General features: G+C 50.6%; 1 protein-coding gene across 3 annotated transcripts in view; it reads right to left on the minus strand.

Moving 5' to 3' along the window:
• Window positions 1–18,071, minus strand: part of LAMB1 (laminin subunit beta 1) — a 44,174-nt gene extending 26,103 nt beyond the window's left edge. Inside the window, exons 1-14 of one of the 3 annotated variants that reach the window (XM_037390568.1) lie at window positions 17,881–18,071; window positions 17,567–17,736; window positions 15,164–15,299; window positions 13,030–13,103; window positions 10,963–11,151; window positions 10,789–10,852; window positions 9,097–9,299; window positions 7,667–7,787; window positions 7,299–7,487; window positions 6,773–6,952; window positions 6,265–6,377; window positions 5,229–5,308; window positions 2,831–2,966; window positions 608–766 (exon numbers count right to left, since the gene is read on the minus strand). In XM_037390568.1, coding sequence (XP_037246465.1) covers window positions 608–766; window positions 2,831–2,966; window positions 5,229–5,308; window positions 6,265–6,377; window positions 6,773–6,952; window positions 7,299–7,487; window positions 7,667–7,787; window positions 9,097–9,299; window positions 10,789–10,852; window positions 10,963–11,151; window positions 13,030–13,103; window positions 15,164–15,299; window positions 17,567–17,736; window positions 17,881–17,917 — 1,851 coding nt within the window. In that variant the 5' untranslated portion in view covers window positions 17,918–18,071. Of the gene's footprint in view, window positions 1–607; window positions 767–2,830; window positions 2,967–5,228; window positions 5,309–6,264; window positions 6,378–6,772; window positions 6,953–7,298; window positions 7,488–7,558; window positions 7,614–7,666; window positions 7,788–8,199; window positions 8,312–9,096; window positions 9,300–10,788; window positions 10,853–10,962; window positions 11,152–13,029; window positions 13,104–15,163; window positions 15,300–17,566; window positions 17,737–17,880 lie in introns of those variants that run through there. The other 2 variants (XM_037390569.1, XM_037390570.1) reach the window with 2 other exon arrangements.
• Window positions 18,072–19,896: the final 1,825 nt, after the last annotated feature.

The following is a 19,896-nucleotide window of genomic DNA, read 5'->3' on the forward strand; positions in this document are numbered from 1 at the left end:
CCTCCCTCCCTCCCAAAAAAACATGACTAGGTGTAGGTGGTCAGCAGCCCCATCTGTAGCACGGCATCAGCAGGGGGTTTGGCAGCCTCCTCTCCCCCCACCTCTTGGTACTGTACCCGAGTATTTCACTGCAGTCAACTGCTGCCAAGCTCTAGGTGAGGAGCTGTGGGGATTTTTTGCCTTTCCCTTCACCCTGCGAATTATCCACTGTCAAAACCAACTGCTTGCAAACTCTTGGCTGCTGGCATTCAACATCCAGGATGGGTGAGCTGTCTTCTAAGACCCGTAACAGCATTTCCACCCATGAGAAAGCCATCTGGCTGATACCAAATTTATATTCTAATCTGTCCTGACAGGACTTGTCACTTTTTAATTTGCTCATTAAACAAGTGCTGAAACAATGCAATAATGAAAGAAACTGTAAAGCAAATAATACTTGTAACAGTCAACGTCTTTGTGATTTTGACACATCTCAAACATTCAGCTGAGTGTCCACTCTTGTCTTCCGAGTCCTGAAGATGCCTGGAAGCGCCGGGCTCCTGTCAGTCATGCGCCAGGACAGCCAGTGCCTGCCAGGAGGCAGCAATGCCCATAATCACAGACCTACCTGTGGCTCGTAGCGGACCACAATATCGTACTCCATGGAGTAGGGGATGTTGTCGATGTAAAATTCCAGGTATGCCCCTTCGGGGACCCTTACAAATCCTATGCCTGTCCACGATGGTGTGCGGTCTGGCGTGTACTGGCGCTCTATTACATTTACTCCCTACAAAAACAAGGAACGGAATTTTGAATACCAATACATTAAATTTGCGAGCCCCATGGGAGTGCATGAAGTGATGAGTTCTACTGATGGATCACTTCTGGATCGCAGCATCCATTGTTTGCATCCCAGACAACACAAACTCTCTTTTAAACCCATATGTGTGCACACTGTTACCCTTCCGCTTCACCATACAGAAAAAGCAAGGAAGATAAAATAAAACAACACTGCACAACTCTTCATCCATTACACTGTTATGGTGGAGAGTTAAATTAAAAAACTTGCTGTGAGTAACTAATCCACCATCTACAACATCTCGTCCACTGTAAAGACTTTCACATCACACTTGTAGTGGTAGGATTTACTGCAGTGGCACATAACTGCACTCAAGCTGAGTGCTAATTACTTCCTGACTACACCGGGCGTCTCCAAACCAAAGCACAGCTCAGCATAACATTTGAAAAGTAGATCACTAAGTAACAGACATCCTAACCATTGATAGACGTTTAATAGCCAAATCACTCCTTTCGGTCTGAGGTGCCAGATTTTTATCTGTTGCTCTTTGTATAAAGCAAAGAAGAGGAAAAAGGCAACAGAAAATGGAAACGTGTGGTGCTCGAACCTCCCATTTCAAATATATCTGCATCCACAAATAGTTCTCCACAGAACAACATCCTGAGCATTCCTAACGAAGCTGCTTCATTAGAAAGCGATAAAATGAAAGGAAACATCTATATATATGCGTATCAGTTCAGGATGTCCCCTCATGTATTCTCACACTCTGAAAAGAGCCTGGCTGTAAGTTATTACCCTTTGGCTTTGCACAAAGGGTCAGAGCTCCCCAGAGAGGATGCCAGGCAGGATGGAAGTGAGGGCACGCAGCTGTTGGGAGCACAGGGGCTTGGCACTGCCTGAAAGCCCCTGCGACTCGGTGTCACTTCATTTTGTCTTGTGCTGGTCCCCTGCCTGGGAATTCAGAGTTTTATTCCGCCACCAGATTTGTGAGAAAGGCTTTCGATGCTGGAGTTTTTTTAAATGGTTTGTTCTGAAGGTTTCAAAAGGCAAACCAGCAGCACATCCCCTCAATCTGCTTGGCAAGGTAGGTGGGTTTCCATGCCAGGCTCCTCCACCCTCGAGCCTTGGCGAGGCCTGGGGTACCCCCTCTCCAGCTGCGCAGACACAAGTGCACCAAAACCCCTGTGCGAGCTCACATGCCCTCTGCTGTGGTCCAGCTTCTGCTCTGCACTGTCTTCCCTCTCTGCGGTTATCTGAGAACAAAAACCCTCTGCCTTGGTTGAAACTGCCAAGTGCTGCATTTTGCCTGAAATAAAGAAATTAGGACCAAGTGCCCTAATTGCAGGCAGAAAAGGATCTGCTGCTTTAGAGAAACCATTATCTCCTCTCCCTGACTCCTTGCAGGAGGCAAAAAAATTGATGTAATCACCTAGCTGCTGTTAATGAATTAAAAGCAAGGCTATTTGTTCGATGGCAAACAGAAAGAGCCAGACGCTGATGTACCATGCCCAGCGGGCAAAACAAGTTACGAGGCTACCTCACTTACAAAAACAGGGGTTTTTGCACAATCATCTGTGGTTTTAGTCATTAATAAAAGAAGTATTACCGGCGTACAAAAACTCTAAAAGCCGTGGCAATGTGCTTAAATGCATACTTTGTTCCCTCCTGGTCTCAGCCGCACCAAAAAGAAGGCCAGTGTCATTGTCCCACTGCTCTTGAGATAAGAGGGGAAGGAGAAGCAGGTACGGTGGGTGCGAACACAGTGAAGTACAGAGAGGGATGCTGACAGGAAACTTGCTGTACATTCATGATCAAAGAAACAGATTTAAAAAGGAAAATGGCAGTTTCCCCCCCTAAACTGCTTCATTATTTATCGATACAAAGATTGAAGAACTACAGGTTGACAGTTTTCAGACTTAATTCAGTTTTGTGTTTTCCACATTTTAATTGCAAAACACTCAGGGTATAAAACAGATGCTTCCAACGCCCAAATGGTGAAACAACTTTCCCACACCTGACCAGACACACCAGCCCACTAAAACTGCTACTCACGGGACCCAAGCTGGCTTCCTCCGCCTCATAGATGTAATGATCGAGTGAAATGAAGTAATAGCCAGGCTCCACCTGGTTGCACTGACGTCCAAACATGTGGGGCCGGCATTCGCATTGGCCGGATTGACTCGAGCAGCTAAAACAGAAGAGCAATGAATTTACAGCTCATCTTGGCTATGCCGAGACAGTGCTGGAGCAATCTTCCACTCTGGTGTGACACAGGAGAAGGACTTCTGGACACAGCTGCATCTAAACATGAGATATTCTCGGGCTCTGCACAGCTGGACCATCTGTACTGCTAAAATGGCAGTCTTGGCTCAAGCCAACTATCACTCTCCCAAACAAATCCTAGGGAGCAAGCACGGGCCAGGGACCGTTTCCAGCAGGCAGTTTGCGTGTGGTTTCCTCTGTTTGGATGGCAAGAGGATTTCTGCTATGGATGCAGGCAGCTCCCCGGGGCCAGACAGCAGTCCTGGGAGAGCTTCACTTGCTACCACAGACATAGCCAAGGGGCATGTCTGTCCTGCAAGCCTTCGGCTCCAGGCTTGCAGGCCATGCAAGCAGCGTATCTGTTTGTATTGGCTTAGGCAAAGCAAGAACATGCATGACCCTGCATGCCCCCCCGACGTCAGGCTGCCTTCCTGTGCTGCAAAGCACATCCTGAGACATTGCCCACCAGCAGCTACGCACGGGGGCGGGGGGGGGGGAAACCACACCTGGCTGCTTTAAAGCAGGACAGACACAGCCAAAGAAATGGGGCAGACAAAGCCATCACTGGGGAATGCAGGAGGCCTGTCCAGGGTGGCACACAGCAGCTCCACTTCCTGCATAGAGAGCTATTTTATTTGCTCAAGACATCTCTAACCCAAACTGCCTTTTGGCGGGTTTATTGTTCCCCCAGTCCACCCCGCATTATGAAGAACCCTTGGCCACGTTCTATTTTTGCATACACCTGGTCACACTTTTTCATAGCAGGGTTTTTTCAGTTCACCAAAACACACCCCTTTCTTGAAATCTGAGTGGAATTTAGAAACATTTCCAGAAGTCAAACCCCTCTGGTTTCCATGGAAGACCTCCAGGCTTCTCAGGCCCCCATTCTAAGAGTAATTTCTAATCGAAATCATGTTTTAAATTGCAGAGATTGACTTAATCATTCACTTTGAGATGCCAGAAGTCCCCTAGCTGCCCCAGAAGGGGAGCTGGGCAGTTTCCCCTCTGGGGATGGCGATGACTCCACCACCTGGGTTACAGCGGGGCAGGGGGGTGGGGGGGATAATGTCAGGCAAGGTGTGGCTGCCCCAGGTGCTGCATCCCACATCTTGAACAGGAGCCAGGAGGCAGCAATGCAGCAGCCGAGAAGAGCCCTGGGGAGGGGGAAGTTCCCCCTTCCCACTGAGGTTCGAGAGCAAAGCCAGGAGCCAGCACCAGGCTTCACAGCTCTCCTGTGGCTGTGGGGAAGCACGGCTGCTCTGCGCCCACACCAGGACACTGCATGTCCCCTCCCCACATGGTTTTGCAATCGCTGGACTCAATGCATGGGAAACAGGCTGCAAAGCCTTGCTGGGCCGTGGCTGAGCCTGTACCCCAGACCCCTGGAACCGCGGCTGCACTGCGGGAGCTGTTAGGAACTATGCGGTGTAACCGACCTGTGTGCAGGGAGCAAGCACGGGGGAGTAAATAATCACTAACAGCTACACCGCTGTCTGCCAAGGAGTAATAATTCACTCAGGACTGGAGGGGAGTGACGGCCCACGGGGCATTCCCACGGCAATCCCTGCCACAGATGGGGTGTCTGCAGGCTGTGATGTCCCACAGGAGGCACACTGGGACCAGTCCCATACTCCCCTGGTGCAGTCCAGTGGGCTCCAGTGGGAAACAGTTTGTCCACTCCCTTGGGAAACTTCTGCGGCTTTGGACAAAAGTAGAATATTTCAAAGGGTTTGTGGAGGGAAGTGGGGGGGCGGGAAGCAAAGCAACATGCTGCTGTTGAAAAGCCTGGGGTCGGACATGCACCTAATGCACAGGAAACTGCTCCGGTCAGAGGAGCAGTTTGGCTATCCAGGACCCCTCTGACCAGGCATTTAAGCCAGGACTTTCCCTGCTCTTACTGATGGATGCATCTTCAAAAACTACGCTTTTCTCTGAAAAACCTCCACCTCCCCCGTGGGCGTTTCCTGGTCCGCATCCCACCCCACGCAGCACCAGTGGGGCAGCGCAGCAGTACTGTGCAGCTAGCGTGCTTCCCCCCATGCTGGTGGCCAGGCAAACACACTGGGGCAGAAAGACGGTCCCAAACATCCTCCTCCACAGCACACTGAGCCCTGGATGTTGTGGTTGCAAATGAAGGGAAACTCACTGGGGTGAATGATTACAGGAGAGTAAATGGGCTGAGACTCACTTGTTGTTCAGCGCTCCTCCCTGGTCGCAGTCGCATGGCCGACATCCATCCATGTCATTGCTCAGGCCCCAGTGCTCAGGCTGTAGGAGGAAACATCACCAGCACTGTAACCCAGTGCTGATTTAACCCCATCTACCCCAAAGGCACATTTTGAAATACTCAGCGTAAGCCACCCCAGACTGCCCCCCAACCTATAAATCTTGCTCCCCTGGTTGGGGGCCTACCCCTACAACCACCAGCACAACCTCCCCACCTGCTCGCCTCCTCCTCACTGACCATCTCAAGGGCTTGAAAAAAACAACCCACCTCTTTCTATCTAGCTTTTAAAAAAAGATTCAGGAGGACCCAAGCTCAGAGACCTTACTCCTACTGCACCATTTACACCAGTTTGGGCTCCTGACCCATGAAAAGCTTGAAAAATCACAGCCCGGTACGTCACCCCGCAGCAGAGTGCTACACATGGGGCTTTGTGCGGGGCACTGCCCTTGCAGAGATGCTGCTCTGCCTGCCGGACAGACAGCCTTGTTTAGCTTTTCCATATAGTTCACTGTTAGATAAGACAGCCCGTCAGTGTTTATACAAACACATCCCGTTATCTGACAGTGTGTTTCTATAACACTCCAGCACATATAAACACTACATGGAAATGTATGCGTATGAGATAATCCCTGCCTAAAATAATAGCCTGTATAGAAAGCCATTTTTTTTGGTAACACTGCCTCTCTGACCATTTTGTCCTTCACCCCAGCAGGAACTGCCCCAGATCCCTCATTTTCACTGCGCAACCACTCCAGATATACTAATGTCTCGGTCCTTACAGTCCTGAGAATTAATCTGGATGCTCTTGTCCGCCTTAACGTGCCTCCCCGGTCCCTGTAACACAGCGTGCTTCACTCCTCCTGGCTTCCCCGAGGTGCCCGCTCCAGCCTGAACGCCAGGGCGGGCAGAGAGCGGCCAGCACCTTGCTCCCAGCTTTCCGCAAGCCACCCTCCCTCACACTAGCATCTCCTAACGTATTTTCTGGCAGGCTGCTTACCAGGCAGTGATTGCACTGCTTTCCTGTCACCAGGCGCTTACAATAGCAGTTTCCTGTCTCTGAATCGCAAGGATTCCCCCCGGGGTGGGTACCCAGAGGATTACATGCACAAGCTAGATTGGGAAATACAAACAGGCAGGTCAAAACGCAGGATTGGAGTTACGTTTTAGACAGCATCCAACCTAAATATTTACATTAAAGCTTCGCCTCCCAGGACAGAGATTAATTGCATGCTTTGCCCACCACCCACCCCCGTAAAACTGGAAATAACAGAACAAATAAGGAGGATTCTGCTGTTTCCACTGAATACACTAGAAGGATCAGCTGTGGAACTGAATTTTAAGGGCGGGTGGACTCCAAGTTACAGCAAATCTGTAAGAATGTTTTTCCTTTAGCAAAACCATGAAACAAAGGCAAAAAACCCACCCCACAAACCAACTTCTCCTGGTTCTCACAGCTCCTCAAACAGCTTTTGATCACACATAAAGGAACATATGTTTTTACTCACACTGACAGCCCGCTGGGTCATCAGCACTCAGGCCATAGAATCCTTCTTTGCAGAGGTCACAACGCTCCCCTTCAACAAATAATTTACAACGGCATTGTCCGGCAATGAGGCCAGTAGAGAAATCAGTGTGGCGATCGCAGATGCCACCATTTTGGGAGCCAGCTGGGTCACAGTTGCAAGCTAAGAAGGAAGCACTGCGTGTGATTAACTGCTACAAAAGAAAAGGCAAAGGCTCACACCGAATTATTTAAATTCGGCTGCTGTGTAGAGAGAGGTATTAGACATGACATGGGTTGAACACGTAATGACCAGATACACTTCCAGATTCTCAAAGAGAAAACAAAACCCAGCCAGGCTCACTCAAGATCACCAAGACAACCACCTTCCCTCAAGGATCTTTGTTTGGGAGCACGGCACTGGCCAAAAGAAGGCAAGTAATTCCTAAACTCTCCAGGGAAAGCTGGAGGGGGGGCCATGGCCGGGATGCAATGGCTATTCCCACCCCAAGGAGCGGGGCTGCACTTACGCTCACAGATGTCGGGGTCCCGCATATCCCTCTCTGGGTGCTGGAAGTAGAAGGGCTTGCACTGCTCGCAGTTGCGTCCTACAGTGTTGTGCTGGCAGTCGTCACACACTCCCCCGCTGGTATTCCCCGTCGTCATGTACACTGCCATGTCAAAGTGGCACTGGCTGGAGTGGCCATTGCAGTTACACTCTGTGACAAAGACAGAAAGCAAAGTAAGAGTCTGGTCCCAGGGGAGGAACAAGCCTGCAGAAAAGACGCACCAAGTCAACCAAAGAACATGCAGGGCTTTACGTATTGTCAGAAGTTCCCAAGTAACAGGTACGTAATTCTCACTCCAGAACTCAGCTCTGCGTTTTTCGCAAACTCACTTTTGCATGCATTACTGTTACGGCCTTCAGCAGGTCGCCAGGGTAAGTCATGGTAGAAATCCAAACACTGTTCACAGTTTAACCCCTTCGTATTATGCCTGCACATGCAGTGTCCGTGGACCTGTCATTTAAAAAAAAAAAAAAAAAAAAAAGAAAGAATTAAAAAAGAGGAATACAGCTGGTTATAAAAGAGGAAAGGAAAAAACCCCATGCAAAACATAAATGCAAAATGTAGCCAGTACATAAAGAATATACTTCTGGAGACATTACTGCATGTAACTGCATGTAGGAAGACATAAAGGGCCATAGAAGCATCCTTTACCTGCCAAGGTAAGAACGTCCTCACACAAATTTGTCCTTCTTTCCTTACCGAACTACTGCCTGAATAAACACTCTCAGGCATGAACAAGGAGAGCACAGTTCCACCTCAATAATCACAAAAGCCTCTTGGACTTCAAAGTTAGCTGTTTATTAGCTGTTAATTAGCTATTAACATGCATCTAGTTATACCAGCACAGTCGCTAGCTCAGCACCTTGTTTCCAGTCCTGCCTGGGTTCTCAAAGCAAAGACAACAGCCAGTTTGGATGGCTTTTAACCATCAACCCCAGACTTTGCCTTCAACGTGTACAGTACAGAAAAAGTACTAAGTAGACCAGCAGTGACCGTGTGACAGCTGCTGCTGTAGACGACGAGGACAACCGGCACGGGAGCTATGATTTTAAAAGCAAAGCCAGTCCTGCTGCTGCCCAGGTGGAGACACTCACTAAAAGCACAGGGCAAGGGAGCATACCCGCTCGCCAGCACCCCGCTGCCCCTGGGGCAACCACACAACCTCCCCGTGTGCCTCCACGTTTTCGTCCCGTTAATAACTCACTCATTAACAAGGGTGCTATTACTGCTTGTCAGGCAAAAATCTGGGGGAAAACCAGAACCCAGAAGGGATGCAGCACCTGCACAGCAGCGTACAACGCAGGCAGCAGGGTTTTCCTTCAGAGCCTGCTGTTGATTACGGCTACAGCCTCCATTTCTCAGTTGATAACGACTGATACAAACACACGTCATGTTTGATTCGCAAAGGTGTTTCATTCTTTGATGTCTCTATTCACTTCAATTTTAGAGTAACCAAGTTGATTCCCATGCCCATCTCTGGCCCCATACTGTTACACTCCCTTTCTGCATTCCTGCCTTTTAATTTCATCAGCTCTTTAACCTAATTAGAGAAGGAAAGCTAAAACAATTTTCACCTTCTCTCCGCTTGATTAACACCAATAATAAAATATACATTTGCTGAGGAGGAACAGTTTTAAGTTTTCTTGTTTGATAATTGAAGGTGGGGAGCGTGGGGGGGCAGACTATCATCTTTCAATTTGTTTTAAGCCACTTAGAGGCACAAACAGGAACAGCTTTATGCAGAAAAGCGAGTATTTACCATTCCTTCCACTTCTTCCTCAAAGCCATCCACTGGTGCACACTCACTGGCGTGCCCGTAGCAGAAACAGTTCCCACGAACCACCATGTCGTAGATGGCATAGTAGTACTTCTCTCTGATCTCCATCCTCGAGTCCAAGAGATTATCTCCCAGAGTGTGCAGCTTGATGAATTTGACTCTCAGATTTGTAATCTTTAATAGGTCTGCAGGGGACACACAAAAAACCCCACCAAAAACAAAGGCCGTTTTGGGATTATTTACCAGATATTGTATTGAATGGGAGGAAGCCAGAGTGACTTCCCAAGCACACTTCCTATGGGCAGCTCAGATCAGATGTAATTTCAGCAGTTACATACTACACACGTCACTTCATACTCTCAAATTTTAAAAAAATTACATTATCTTACCACAAGTTGATCACTGTATAAGTAAGTGTAAGCCTAATTAAAAATACTAGTCTCTTTTATTTATAATAAAAGACATATGCAGGCACAAACACAAATATTATTAAAGGTGCACAAACCAGTAGCACCAAAAAGCCACTGGTTCTTTGGGCCTTTAAAGTGTAAGATGGGCAAGGAACCGATATTAAGGAACTGCTGACAAGTGGACGAAGAGCTTGAAGAGTTACAAGCCTTTTAGAAAAAAATCTTAGTTGACAACAAGACACAAATGTTTTTTCTCACACGGCCGAATTTCCTAGCAAATATAACATTACATTTTGCTGAAAGAAGCAAGACCCCATCACTGACCAAATACAAAGGAGAAGTTCTCGAGGGACAATCCATGGCAAGACAATATTGCAGTAATTAATTCAGTCTGCATGTTTGCTTTGATGTTATGAATCCTGTGTCATTTCTTAGAGCCTTGAAACTAGGCTTGAAAAACCACTTCAAGCCCACGAAAGCAGAGTTTCTCCTTTAAAATGCTGGTTAAAGAAACACGCAATTTATTTAGCAACTAGCAACACTCTTCTACCTCAGATCTTTTCTTCTGCTCAGTTAGCTTTACAGTGAAGGACACAAACCGAAACTGAGAACGCACATTAAATTGGCAGTCAAGTTTAAGGCCAGGCGCTGCAGTCCCCTGTTCAGGCCAAATGCCCCAGGAGGTTTCTCTCTGAGCCATGCTCAGCAACAGATCTGCCTTGGCATGCCCAGATTGTCACGACCACATATGAACACTACAGTAATTTGTGTTTTATGACTGTATGTGTGTTGGCCAGCCACACAGTGCTACCAAGGCCAACCAACCCAAAGCCATGACTCAGATGTTCTGAAAAATAAAACACGACCCCCTTGATTTTAGCTGGAAATGCAGAATGATGTAAGTACCTCTGCAGTTGTTTCTTTTGCTTTCTGAATACTGTACAACTACAGGATCACGTTCTAAGGTTTCTATCAGCAATTGCATGTGCCTTGGGGAGACGGGGTGTTTAATGATACCAAATCCCTCATCAATTAAGAAAAGGACCAATTTCAATGATGCGCATAAGAGAAATCACTTGAGTTGACAACACTGATTGTTATTTCCCAGCATGTCATCATCCCAGTCAGCGAAAGAAGCCAAGCCATACCACAAACATATGACTTCAAAACTGTTATTGGTTTTATTTGTGGCTGACTGGTTTTTTTGCAAGCAAGTAAATACAGAAATGCTTTCAAAGGAGCTTGGAGGTAACTGTATACATACTTTGAATCCTTGGACTGTATGGATCTTCAATTCGAAAAGCAGGATCTAAAACACGGTATATTACCTGGAGGAAAAATGGTACAACGGAAGATTCAGCTTTAAAAATAAGACAATCTGAATTTGTATGGAAAAAAGCTATACAATAAACATAGTGAGGAAAAAAAACCCTCTGACCTCTCCCTCCGTTGAAGGTTCAATGTCAGAGTATCGGGAATCACAGATTATATCATCCACTTTCTTCATGGGTCCAGTTGAAATCCCAGGAAACGAGCTCTCACAGTCATATGCAAAATACCTATATACTTGCCACGTTTTTCCAAAATCAGAGGATCTTTCTATCAACATTGCAGCAGGACGGAACGTCTAATAGTAAGAAAACCAAAAGAGATTTTATTAGGTTCATTATTACTTGCATTTACATCAGGTGCTTTTAAGTGCGAGCAATCCACACGTCTGGATTTTAATCTCTGTCCCTGCACTGACTACTTCCAATATCTGGAAATATTTTTCTGCTGATATCCCACTTTCTGTTCACCCATCCTTAAAATGACAGCATTCAGTGGCCAAGCACTTAAATACGTTCACAATAAATGAGCAAACTCAAGTAAGATTTTTTTTTATTCCAAATCCTTTCTCAAAACTTGGGGCTAAAGCAGGCCTTTAGGGAGACAAAAAGATTTTTTTCCTCTGCTTGTGGAAAGCAGCACAGCCTTATTCCACGCTGTACCTCCTTGCCTAATCTTCTGCAAAGGACCTAATGGGCCTCCTCTCCTGCCTTGGGAACCAGGAGGCCACTTTCAGTGCTTCCCCTCCAGCTCCAGTGGCCAAGAAACTCCTGCCGAGCAGTTATCTCTGATGCTCAGAAAAGCCCTGGGATCGCCCACCTCTCTTTGTTGGACCACACTCCCTTCTGCAGTGTCTCTGCCACCCAGTACCAGCTGTCCTCTGCGCTGCATTAAGAAAACCTTCTTCTTTAAGGAGAATGACAGGCTCAGCTTCAGCCATTCACGCTGCATTCGACTCCCCCAGTCCCCAGTGACTCCTCCAGCTGGCTGTGCCCAGACTCCAGCAGGCTGCACGTACTTCACACAAACCACCGTCCTCCTTACCCACATGTATTCAACTCTAGAACAACTAACTAATGAGACTTTTACAAGATTTTTAAACCCTCTGACCTAAAAAATCTCATGTTCCAGTTTATGCGCTGCCCCTCAAAAAGTGGGCATTAGTTTCACACCTGGCTTGCACCTACCAAGAAATACCAACAGTCTCTTCATTACTTTTATGTGCTCAGAGAAGACCCCCCCAGAGCCAAGCACAAAAGCATTTCAGTCACACGTGGAAAGAAATGTTCTTTCTGCTTCCTGGCTGAAAGTATCACCCAACTTACAAACTGGTATCTCACCCAACAACAAACGTAGCAACCCAGAGGAAAGGTAAAGCAGCTCGAGTGTCTACCACACAAATAAAGTCAGCAAATCATGACTTAAACTGTCTTTCCCCTGCATCCTTCCTCCTGATGGCAGACCAAGCCGGCCACAGCACCTGCATCGGGTCAGGGATCTCTCGGCGGTCCAGCAGAAAGGACCACCTTCCACCTCAGCCACCACCCCGAGGCAGCGGGAGAAACCCAAGTCAATGCCACAGGGAAGAGGAACCAGCTCTCCTAGAAATGTGATGGGTAAAAACAAAGAGGTGAATTTGTTTACATGCAAAGAGCAGTTCCTGAAGGGCTAAATCGCTGCAGCCCCCGAAACCTCAGCTGAAGTTTGGTACTACTGCTTGCTTGGGATTTAGGATGTACAGGACAATCTGCCATTCCAAGACATCTGTTTACAATGAAACAAAGACACTTTGTGTACAGATGTTCCTTCTTCCTGAAGACTTTTCCATTTGCCAAATGAAAACCGACATCAGGGCCAAATTGTTTTTGTTTTTTTTTAAGAAGAAAAATCCTTGCTACTATACGATTTATTCTAGAACGCAACTACCAGAGATGGACACCACACAACCCCCAGCTTCAGGGTGCAGCTTCCTCCTGCAGCCTCACCAGAGACCAAATGCAGCTGAAGCCACAAGGCACAACTCAGCCTTCCTGCACAACTTCAGCAGGAGCTCATGGTTGGCACCTCTAAAAAATCAGGAGAACAGCTCAGACAAAGCCCAAATCCCTGTGAAGAACTACGAGACCTCTCGTTTCCTTGTGTTGTAGGGTTCGGGGTAAGGCTGTGGCTTCCTTACCTTGAAGGTCATAATGAGATGAGTGAAATGAAACTCAGCCTCCAGGTTCAGCTGGATAGTCACATTCTCCAGACCTGCAGGGGCAGAGAAAAGAAGCCATGCAGCAGGCAAGGACACGCACCAGCCCCTACATCTAAATTCTGCCAAAGCTCTTTGCTCCAGTGGCATGGAGACTCTTTTCTTTGCCACTTAGCTCTGTTGTCGTAAAGGGACACGAGTGTCAGCGCTTTACTGAGGTACAGGGAAGACACCACGGACCTGTTGAAGAGTGCATGCCACACAGGACTCCTGTGCATCACCTGCGTCACGTGCGCTACACTCAAAGTGTGAGCCTGCGTTGCCGTTATTTCAGACCACGTAACACGATTAACATCACTAGATGTAGGGTACGGATGGGGACTGCTGTGGGCTGGGTCCTGGCTCCAAAGCACCCCCAGAGGCTGGTACAGCTGGGGATGCTGAGCCCAGACCCGCACGGTGACTCCAGGCTGTCCTCACACGCTGCAGCCCATCCAGCAGCAACAGAGGGGTGAGATTCTGCAGTCCCATCACCCCAAGTCTCACCAGCAGCTGATGGGGGCTGTTTCCCACCTTCCTTCACCCTCTCTGGACTCTCCTGTCCGTTCAGATGCAGAAACAGTTCCTTTACAACCTGCTTTTCAAATACCCCTAAAGCAAGCACCACAGCCCTGCTTTGCAATCATGCTGGCTAGGAAACTGGTGAGAGGCAAAAGGTTTCCCAGACTCTGCTGCAGGACTACCCAAGGTCAAGGACTCCACACAGAAAAGAAGAAAAACAGTAACAAATATTATTTTGTCATGCGAAGAGACCTCTCAAAACAGCTGGATGTTAATTATACTGTGGTTAGAAATTTTTCAAAAAAATCAAGATTTACAGAGGAAAAAGGGTGAGAAATGAAAACAATAAACCAATAAAGCGCTTAGACTTTTGACCAGCTGTAACATTATGTGGAGTATGCAGCAACGGTCCCTTCTGCTGTATGCCTGAATAGAAGAAAACATGAGTTGGACAGAAAGAATCATTTGTTATTTATTGTTGAAGGACATTTTCATGACCTTATGAGCTAAGGCCTTTTCTGTGTGAATGCTGCCAAGCCTGCTGCAAAAAACATGAATTATTTGGAATGCCAGAAGAGACCCACTGGAGACAACTGGATTGCTAGGCTGATCTAAATGGTTAAAATAGATTGAGTGAAAATTTTTTTTACCGGGCAGCAGAAATGTTACAAATATTACCTTTTTTTTTTTTTTTTTTTTTTCTTCACAAACAGTAAGACAGCTACTGCCAATGTATTTGCAGAAATCCCATCCTGTCCTGCTGGCTTTAAGGCTTCAGGGTAAAACTGCTGTTTGAAAAACCTCAATGCCTTGTTTTCTGTATGAAGGCATGCCAAAAACATAACCATAAAAGTAAAAAGGACAGAGGAAGGATTTAAAAAAAAAAAAAAAAAAGCCACCAAACTAACATGCAATCATTATTTTTTTTTTTTAACTAGCTGGCTTGTTTCTGGTGTTCATTTTACTGCTTGCCATATGGATACAGGAATTCAGGGAGCCCAGGAGGGAGGAGGTAGATTGCAGGGTACAAGATGCCCCGGCCTTGCTCTGCCGGCGTAGGACAGGGAAATGGGAAGTCTGCAGGCAGGACAGCAGTCCCGGCCCCGCGCCCAAACCTCCTTCCACACCCTCCCTGCAGCCCAGCGCTCCGGGGAAGCCCTGGGTCGGTCCGGGGAAGCCCTGCGGCGCTTCCTTGGCAGTGCTGCCCCGGGATATTTCCTCCTGGAAGGCTGCTCTGCTCCTGCTGCCCAAACACGAGGGAGATTCGGAGCCAGCACAAGGAACTTCTCTTTAGGAAAGGATTCTTGCAAAGCAGTGGGACAGCTCGTCCTAACACTCCCACAAAGGACTAAGGAAACTCCTTCGTTATGGATAAAGGACTGCTCCAGGGCACACAAAAGGAGCCAGTTTTACTCAGCCCTCCTCGCACAACATGGTCCTTCACAACACAATAACCACCAGGCCAGAGATAGCAGCGACCCCGCAGGTACCCTTGAACAAAAGGGGGGAAAGCAGCTCCCAGTCCTGGAAATGTCTCCCAGACAAACCCCCGTACCATTTTCCGACTGCCACCACAGCTTCAGGCGATTTGGAGCAAATGTGGTGACGACATTCTCAATGCGATGACTGTCAGGATTGAGAGTATCGTGGAAGGGATTCTCAGAGTCACATATGAAACATTTTTTGTCCTCCTGAAACAACAAAACAATCAGCATTACTGATTTTATCCACAGGGCAATAGTTGCTTCCTGCAGATAAGAGCATTTTCTATCCATATCACATTCCACTCATTTTGCCTGCAGGAGTCATCAAAGGTATTTTTTTTGTTGAAACGATAAGTGTATTTACCTTTATGAATTAATGCAAATTGCCAAATGGAAAATATGCCAGGAATTCCATAAACTTTATTTTTAGGAGAAGTATGCTTTCTATTGAAATTGCAGTCTCAGGAAATCTCTTCCAGCACACATATTCTCCAGTAGAAGTCAGAATCAAAGGCAGCATCTACAGAAAATCGCCGAACTGCTTCTATACAAACATACACATGCAAAACTACATCTTCCATGACTTGTGTGAAATAATGTTGGCTTTTGGGAGCTAGCTAGGAGTTGCAAGTTCTCTGCATTAGGGATACCTCCAGCGAAGCTCAGTGCATGTCAGTGGGCCACCAGTGATTTGGTAACCAAGCCCTTTCAGCACGGGGTTAACTTTACTCCGAATCCAGCTTGTCAAGGCCACTGCAACCCCAAGCTATGCACATAAACTCTGTTAGCACACACTACAAGGTGTGCCCAAAAAAACCCGGTTGGGTACAAGTCCGGCACATGCTGCCTGGGAAAGCTGGAAGCTTCTGCACCAGGACAAAACCCCATCGTGACTATTACTACGAACAATGCCATTTTTGCACCGTCCAGGTGACTAAACCCACCATTTTCCAATTTTGCAAGGTAGGATGCAAACCAAACCCAGAGGAGGCCTCCTGCCCAAGCCAGCTTGCAGCTGGGCAGACCAGAGGGGCAGGGGAGGGAGCGGAGCTCCTCGCAGTGCCGGGGCTCCCTCCCTGCAGCAACCCATCACTGTCAGAAGCTACACAGGCATCATTCCTCCAGCGGGTTTACGGAGACAAATGCAGTACTTCATCCGCTAAGGACATGAGAGCTAGCAGCTCCGTGCCACGCAGGCTTTCCATTTCACCGATTCTGGCTTCAGCGGCTCCTCAAGCCCGGCGCTCCCCCCCCCCCCCCCCCAGCCCCCCGGAGACCCCTCCAGCAGAGAGCACGGCCCGAGCAGGGGTCCCGGGGAAGATGTCCCCTCCTGCCTGCTCCAGGCTCCCCTCCCCCACCACCACAGCCCCCACCTCATGCCATGGCTTGCTCCTGTCTCCCACTGAAACCGAATCCTAGAGAGCCCAATCCTGCGAAGCCCTCAGCACAGCACAGCCCCCTGTTACCAGAGGATACTTGGCACCTTCCTGCAAGTGCTTCAATACCACTTAGGGTTCGGAAGTAACCAGGGACATCCCCAGCGCTGAACTGGGGCTGTGAGCTCAGGAGTAGGGGCACGTGAGCTTCTGAAGTGATGCTTTTTACCACAGCACTTCAGCATTTTTTGAGGCAAGAGAACATCACAAAGTGCCTTTGCTGTTTTGTTCTCCCAGAGATGCTAACGCCGTTTAAGTCAACCCCAATATACTCTGAAAACGTACCAGCAGAGCTAAACTCCACGTTAAATCCAGTATTAACTCCAGCAGATGGAGGGCTACAGCGAAGCTAAAGGCGGGGGAGGTTTGGGAACTGGAGGGCACAAGCGGGCCAAGCGCTACAGCCCCTCGGGCAGGGCTGCTGCTGCTTCCCGCCGCCCTCCTTCCCAGCGCCAGGATCCGGCCCTATTGTCTCCGCAGTAAATTCGGCTCCAGATTATCCCCTTACTTTCAGTTCAACGGAGTTGCACTTATAGCTGATATTTTACTCTTCCCCACCATCCCTCCCGTCTCTGAGATTTCCAGCCTGGTGGCGTAATTAGGAACCAGCTTTGTGCTTTCCACCAGATGTGCGAGCCAGCCTTGTTTGCATCCTTCACTCGGAGACCATACAAACGCAATTACATTGCGGGAACAGCGGCCAAAGCGCTACCCGGGTCCTACAGCCCACTCTCCGTCAGGAAGCCGTCTAGACGGCTCCGGGAAAGTCGGAAAATAAAGTCTGAATTGAAGCGACTGCGGCACATTCCTCCTCATTAACCTCCACCGGGGAAGGGGGGCCGGGGGCCGCCGGGGTGCCCCGGGCGGCACCGCCGGGGCGTGGGGTCCCGCGCAGGGCCACGGCGCTGCCCCACGGGAGCCCCCCGCCCGTGGGCAGAGGCTAATCCCGCCGGGGCTCCCGCGGGCGTGCGCCCCCCGCCGCCCCCCCTGAGGCCGGGGGTGCCCCGGGGGCGCTGCCCCCCGTGTCGAGGCGCTCACCTGGAGGTGGCTGACGATGCAGTAGGGCTCGGGCTGGCCGAGGCCGCAGGTGGAGGAGGCAGAGAGGCGGGCGGCGCGGCCGATGAGCAGGTCGCCGGTGGCGGGGTAGCAGCTCCCCTCGGCGCAGCCGTAGCTGTACTCGGGCTCCTGCGCCGCGGCGGCTGCCAGCGCTGCGCGGCCGCGGAGGGAGAGAGGGGGGAGAGAGGGGTGAGAGGGGTGCGGGAGCGGGCGGGCTGGGCGCCCCGAGCCGCGCGTTGCAGGGGCTCGCCCAGCCCGCCGTGCCCCGACGGCGGCCGGAGCGGGGCGGCAGTTACCGAGGCAGCAGCAGAGGTACAGCGGGAGGCGGCCCATGGCGGGCGGCGGACACCGGCGGGACGGGACGGGACGCGACGCGACGGGGCTCCGTCTCCGCGCCGCCACCGCACGCTGCTGCTCTGGCTGCTCCACGCAAGCGCCGCAGCTCCCCGCGGCTCCCGGGGAGCGGCTCCGCGCCGCCGGGCGCCCCCCGGCCCTCCTCCTCCGGGGCCGGCCCGGGCCGCCCCCCGCGGCCCCGCCCGCCCCGGCCCCCCGCCCCGGGGCTGCCCAGCCCCGCCGCGGCGCCAGGGCCCGGGGCAGCGGCAGCCGTCGGGGCAGGGCAGCCCAGCCGCGGTGGGAGTCCGGGGGAGAGCGGCCCGGCGCGGGCCGGGGAGGGGGCCGCCCGCCCCGCTGCAACCGGGGAGCCCCGAGGGCGGAGCGGGGGGACCGCAAACCCCGGCACCGCAGCTAGTGCCCTCCCCGCTGCTCCCCAGTTGTGGGAGCGGGCTCGGGGCGGGGGGCAGCAACCGGGGGGGGGCAGCGGGGAGGGTGGAATCGGCGGTGGGACGACCCGTCTTCCTGCCCGTGTGGGGAAACGTGCAAGACGGGGGGGGTTGACCCAATCCAGCTCTCTGCCGGGGGCGCTGCTGGGGCTGGGCGCTTGGGAGGGAGGGAGGGACGGGGGCGGGATGGAGCGTGCCCACGCGGCAAGGCCCGAACCCCCGCAAAGGGCCGGGGGCCGCAGCCGAACCGCGAGGTGCCCAGCGGCCCCGGGTCGGCCGGGTGGCCCACCAGTGCCGTGCCGGGGGGCGGTGGCAGCGGTGCCCGTCGGGCCGGGGCCGCCTGCGCCCAGGCTCACGAGCGGGGCTCCTCGTGTGCCTCATGAGCCGGGCGCGTGCGGCGCTGCCCGCCCACCCAGGGCAGTACGGGGGGGGGTGGCTGAGCTGGAGCTGCCCCCACGCTCCCGGCCTCTGATTCGGTTCTGTGGGCTCTGCTGGGGGACACGGGGGCTTTGCCGGCTGCCGGCTTGGCGCGCGAGGGAGAGGGTCACTGGTCAATAAACACCGAGGAGCGGGCACAAGGGACGGACGGGTTTGAAGAGCGCAGCCCCAGCCGGGCTCAGGCTGGGGCAGGTGCCTGGGTTTATGTACTTGAGTTATGCTGGCGCACACGCAGCACGTAAACTTGTATAAACCTTCAGCAGGCGCTGGCGTCCCGCGGGTACGCTTTGCCCTCACCGTGGTGCCCGAGTGGAAAGGCGCTGCGGTCTGTCTGTCCCAGCAAGCCCTGCCGGGGTAGGTAAATATGTTCGTTCTCATTTTACAGATGGATAAGCAGAAACAGAGAGATACCAAGTGACTTGCCCTCGAGGTTAAACACCAGGTCTGAAACATAACCCCGGGATCCCGACTGAAGAACTCTTGGGGCCGTTTCATTAAAGATACCCAGAAAATCAAACCCTTTTAAGCTGGCAGGGCAGGTATTGTAATTCTAAACTACTTCTGCAACATGGTCTTCTAAATTGACAACATTAATTGTTTCACAATCCTGTCATGTAAATCACGGCATGGCTTTGTTTTTAAGCTTCAGTATGACAAACATTTTTATCCCACTAACTGAAAATGTTTTACTCTGCTGTGGTTAGAAACCTCTGTGCTCTGTGGCAGATGGGCAGCGGTGTTGCTCCGTGTGTGACTGCAAGGGCAGAGTCTTTTATTGCCACTGGACATTTTTCTATCCCATGTTTTCTCAGTTTTTATTGAAGTTTTCTCCTTTTTTTTTTTTTCTTTTTTCTGTTTTGTAGCCTCGTAGAAGTCCTATCCTTCCCTAAACCTAAAGTGGGCTAAAGTTGCCCTCTGGAGTTCCTTGCCGCTGTGGTTAGGCTCCTTTGTACCTTGCCAGCCTGGGGGTGACCCTGCTGTGCAGCATCAGTGATCAAGTTGGAGTTGAGCCACAGAGCAGGGTGGCCGTGGCCACCATCACCCATAACCATGATCACCTTTCAGAGGTAGCCGAAATCACCAGCTTTCACTGTG

Source organism: Falco rusticolus, chromosome 5 (assembly GCF_015220075.1).
Source record: "Falco rusticolus isolate bFalRus1 chromosome 5, bFalRus1.pri, whole genome shotgun sequence".
Taxonomy (NCBI): domain Eukaryota; kingdom Metazoa; phylum Chordata; class Aves; order Falconiformes; family Falconidae; genus Falco; species Falco rusticolus.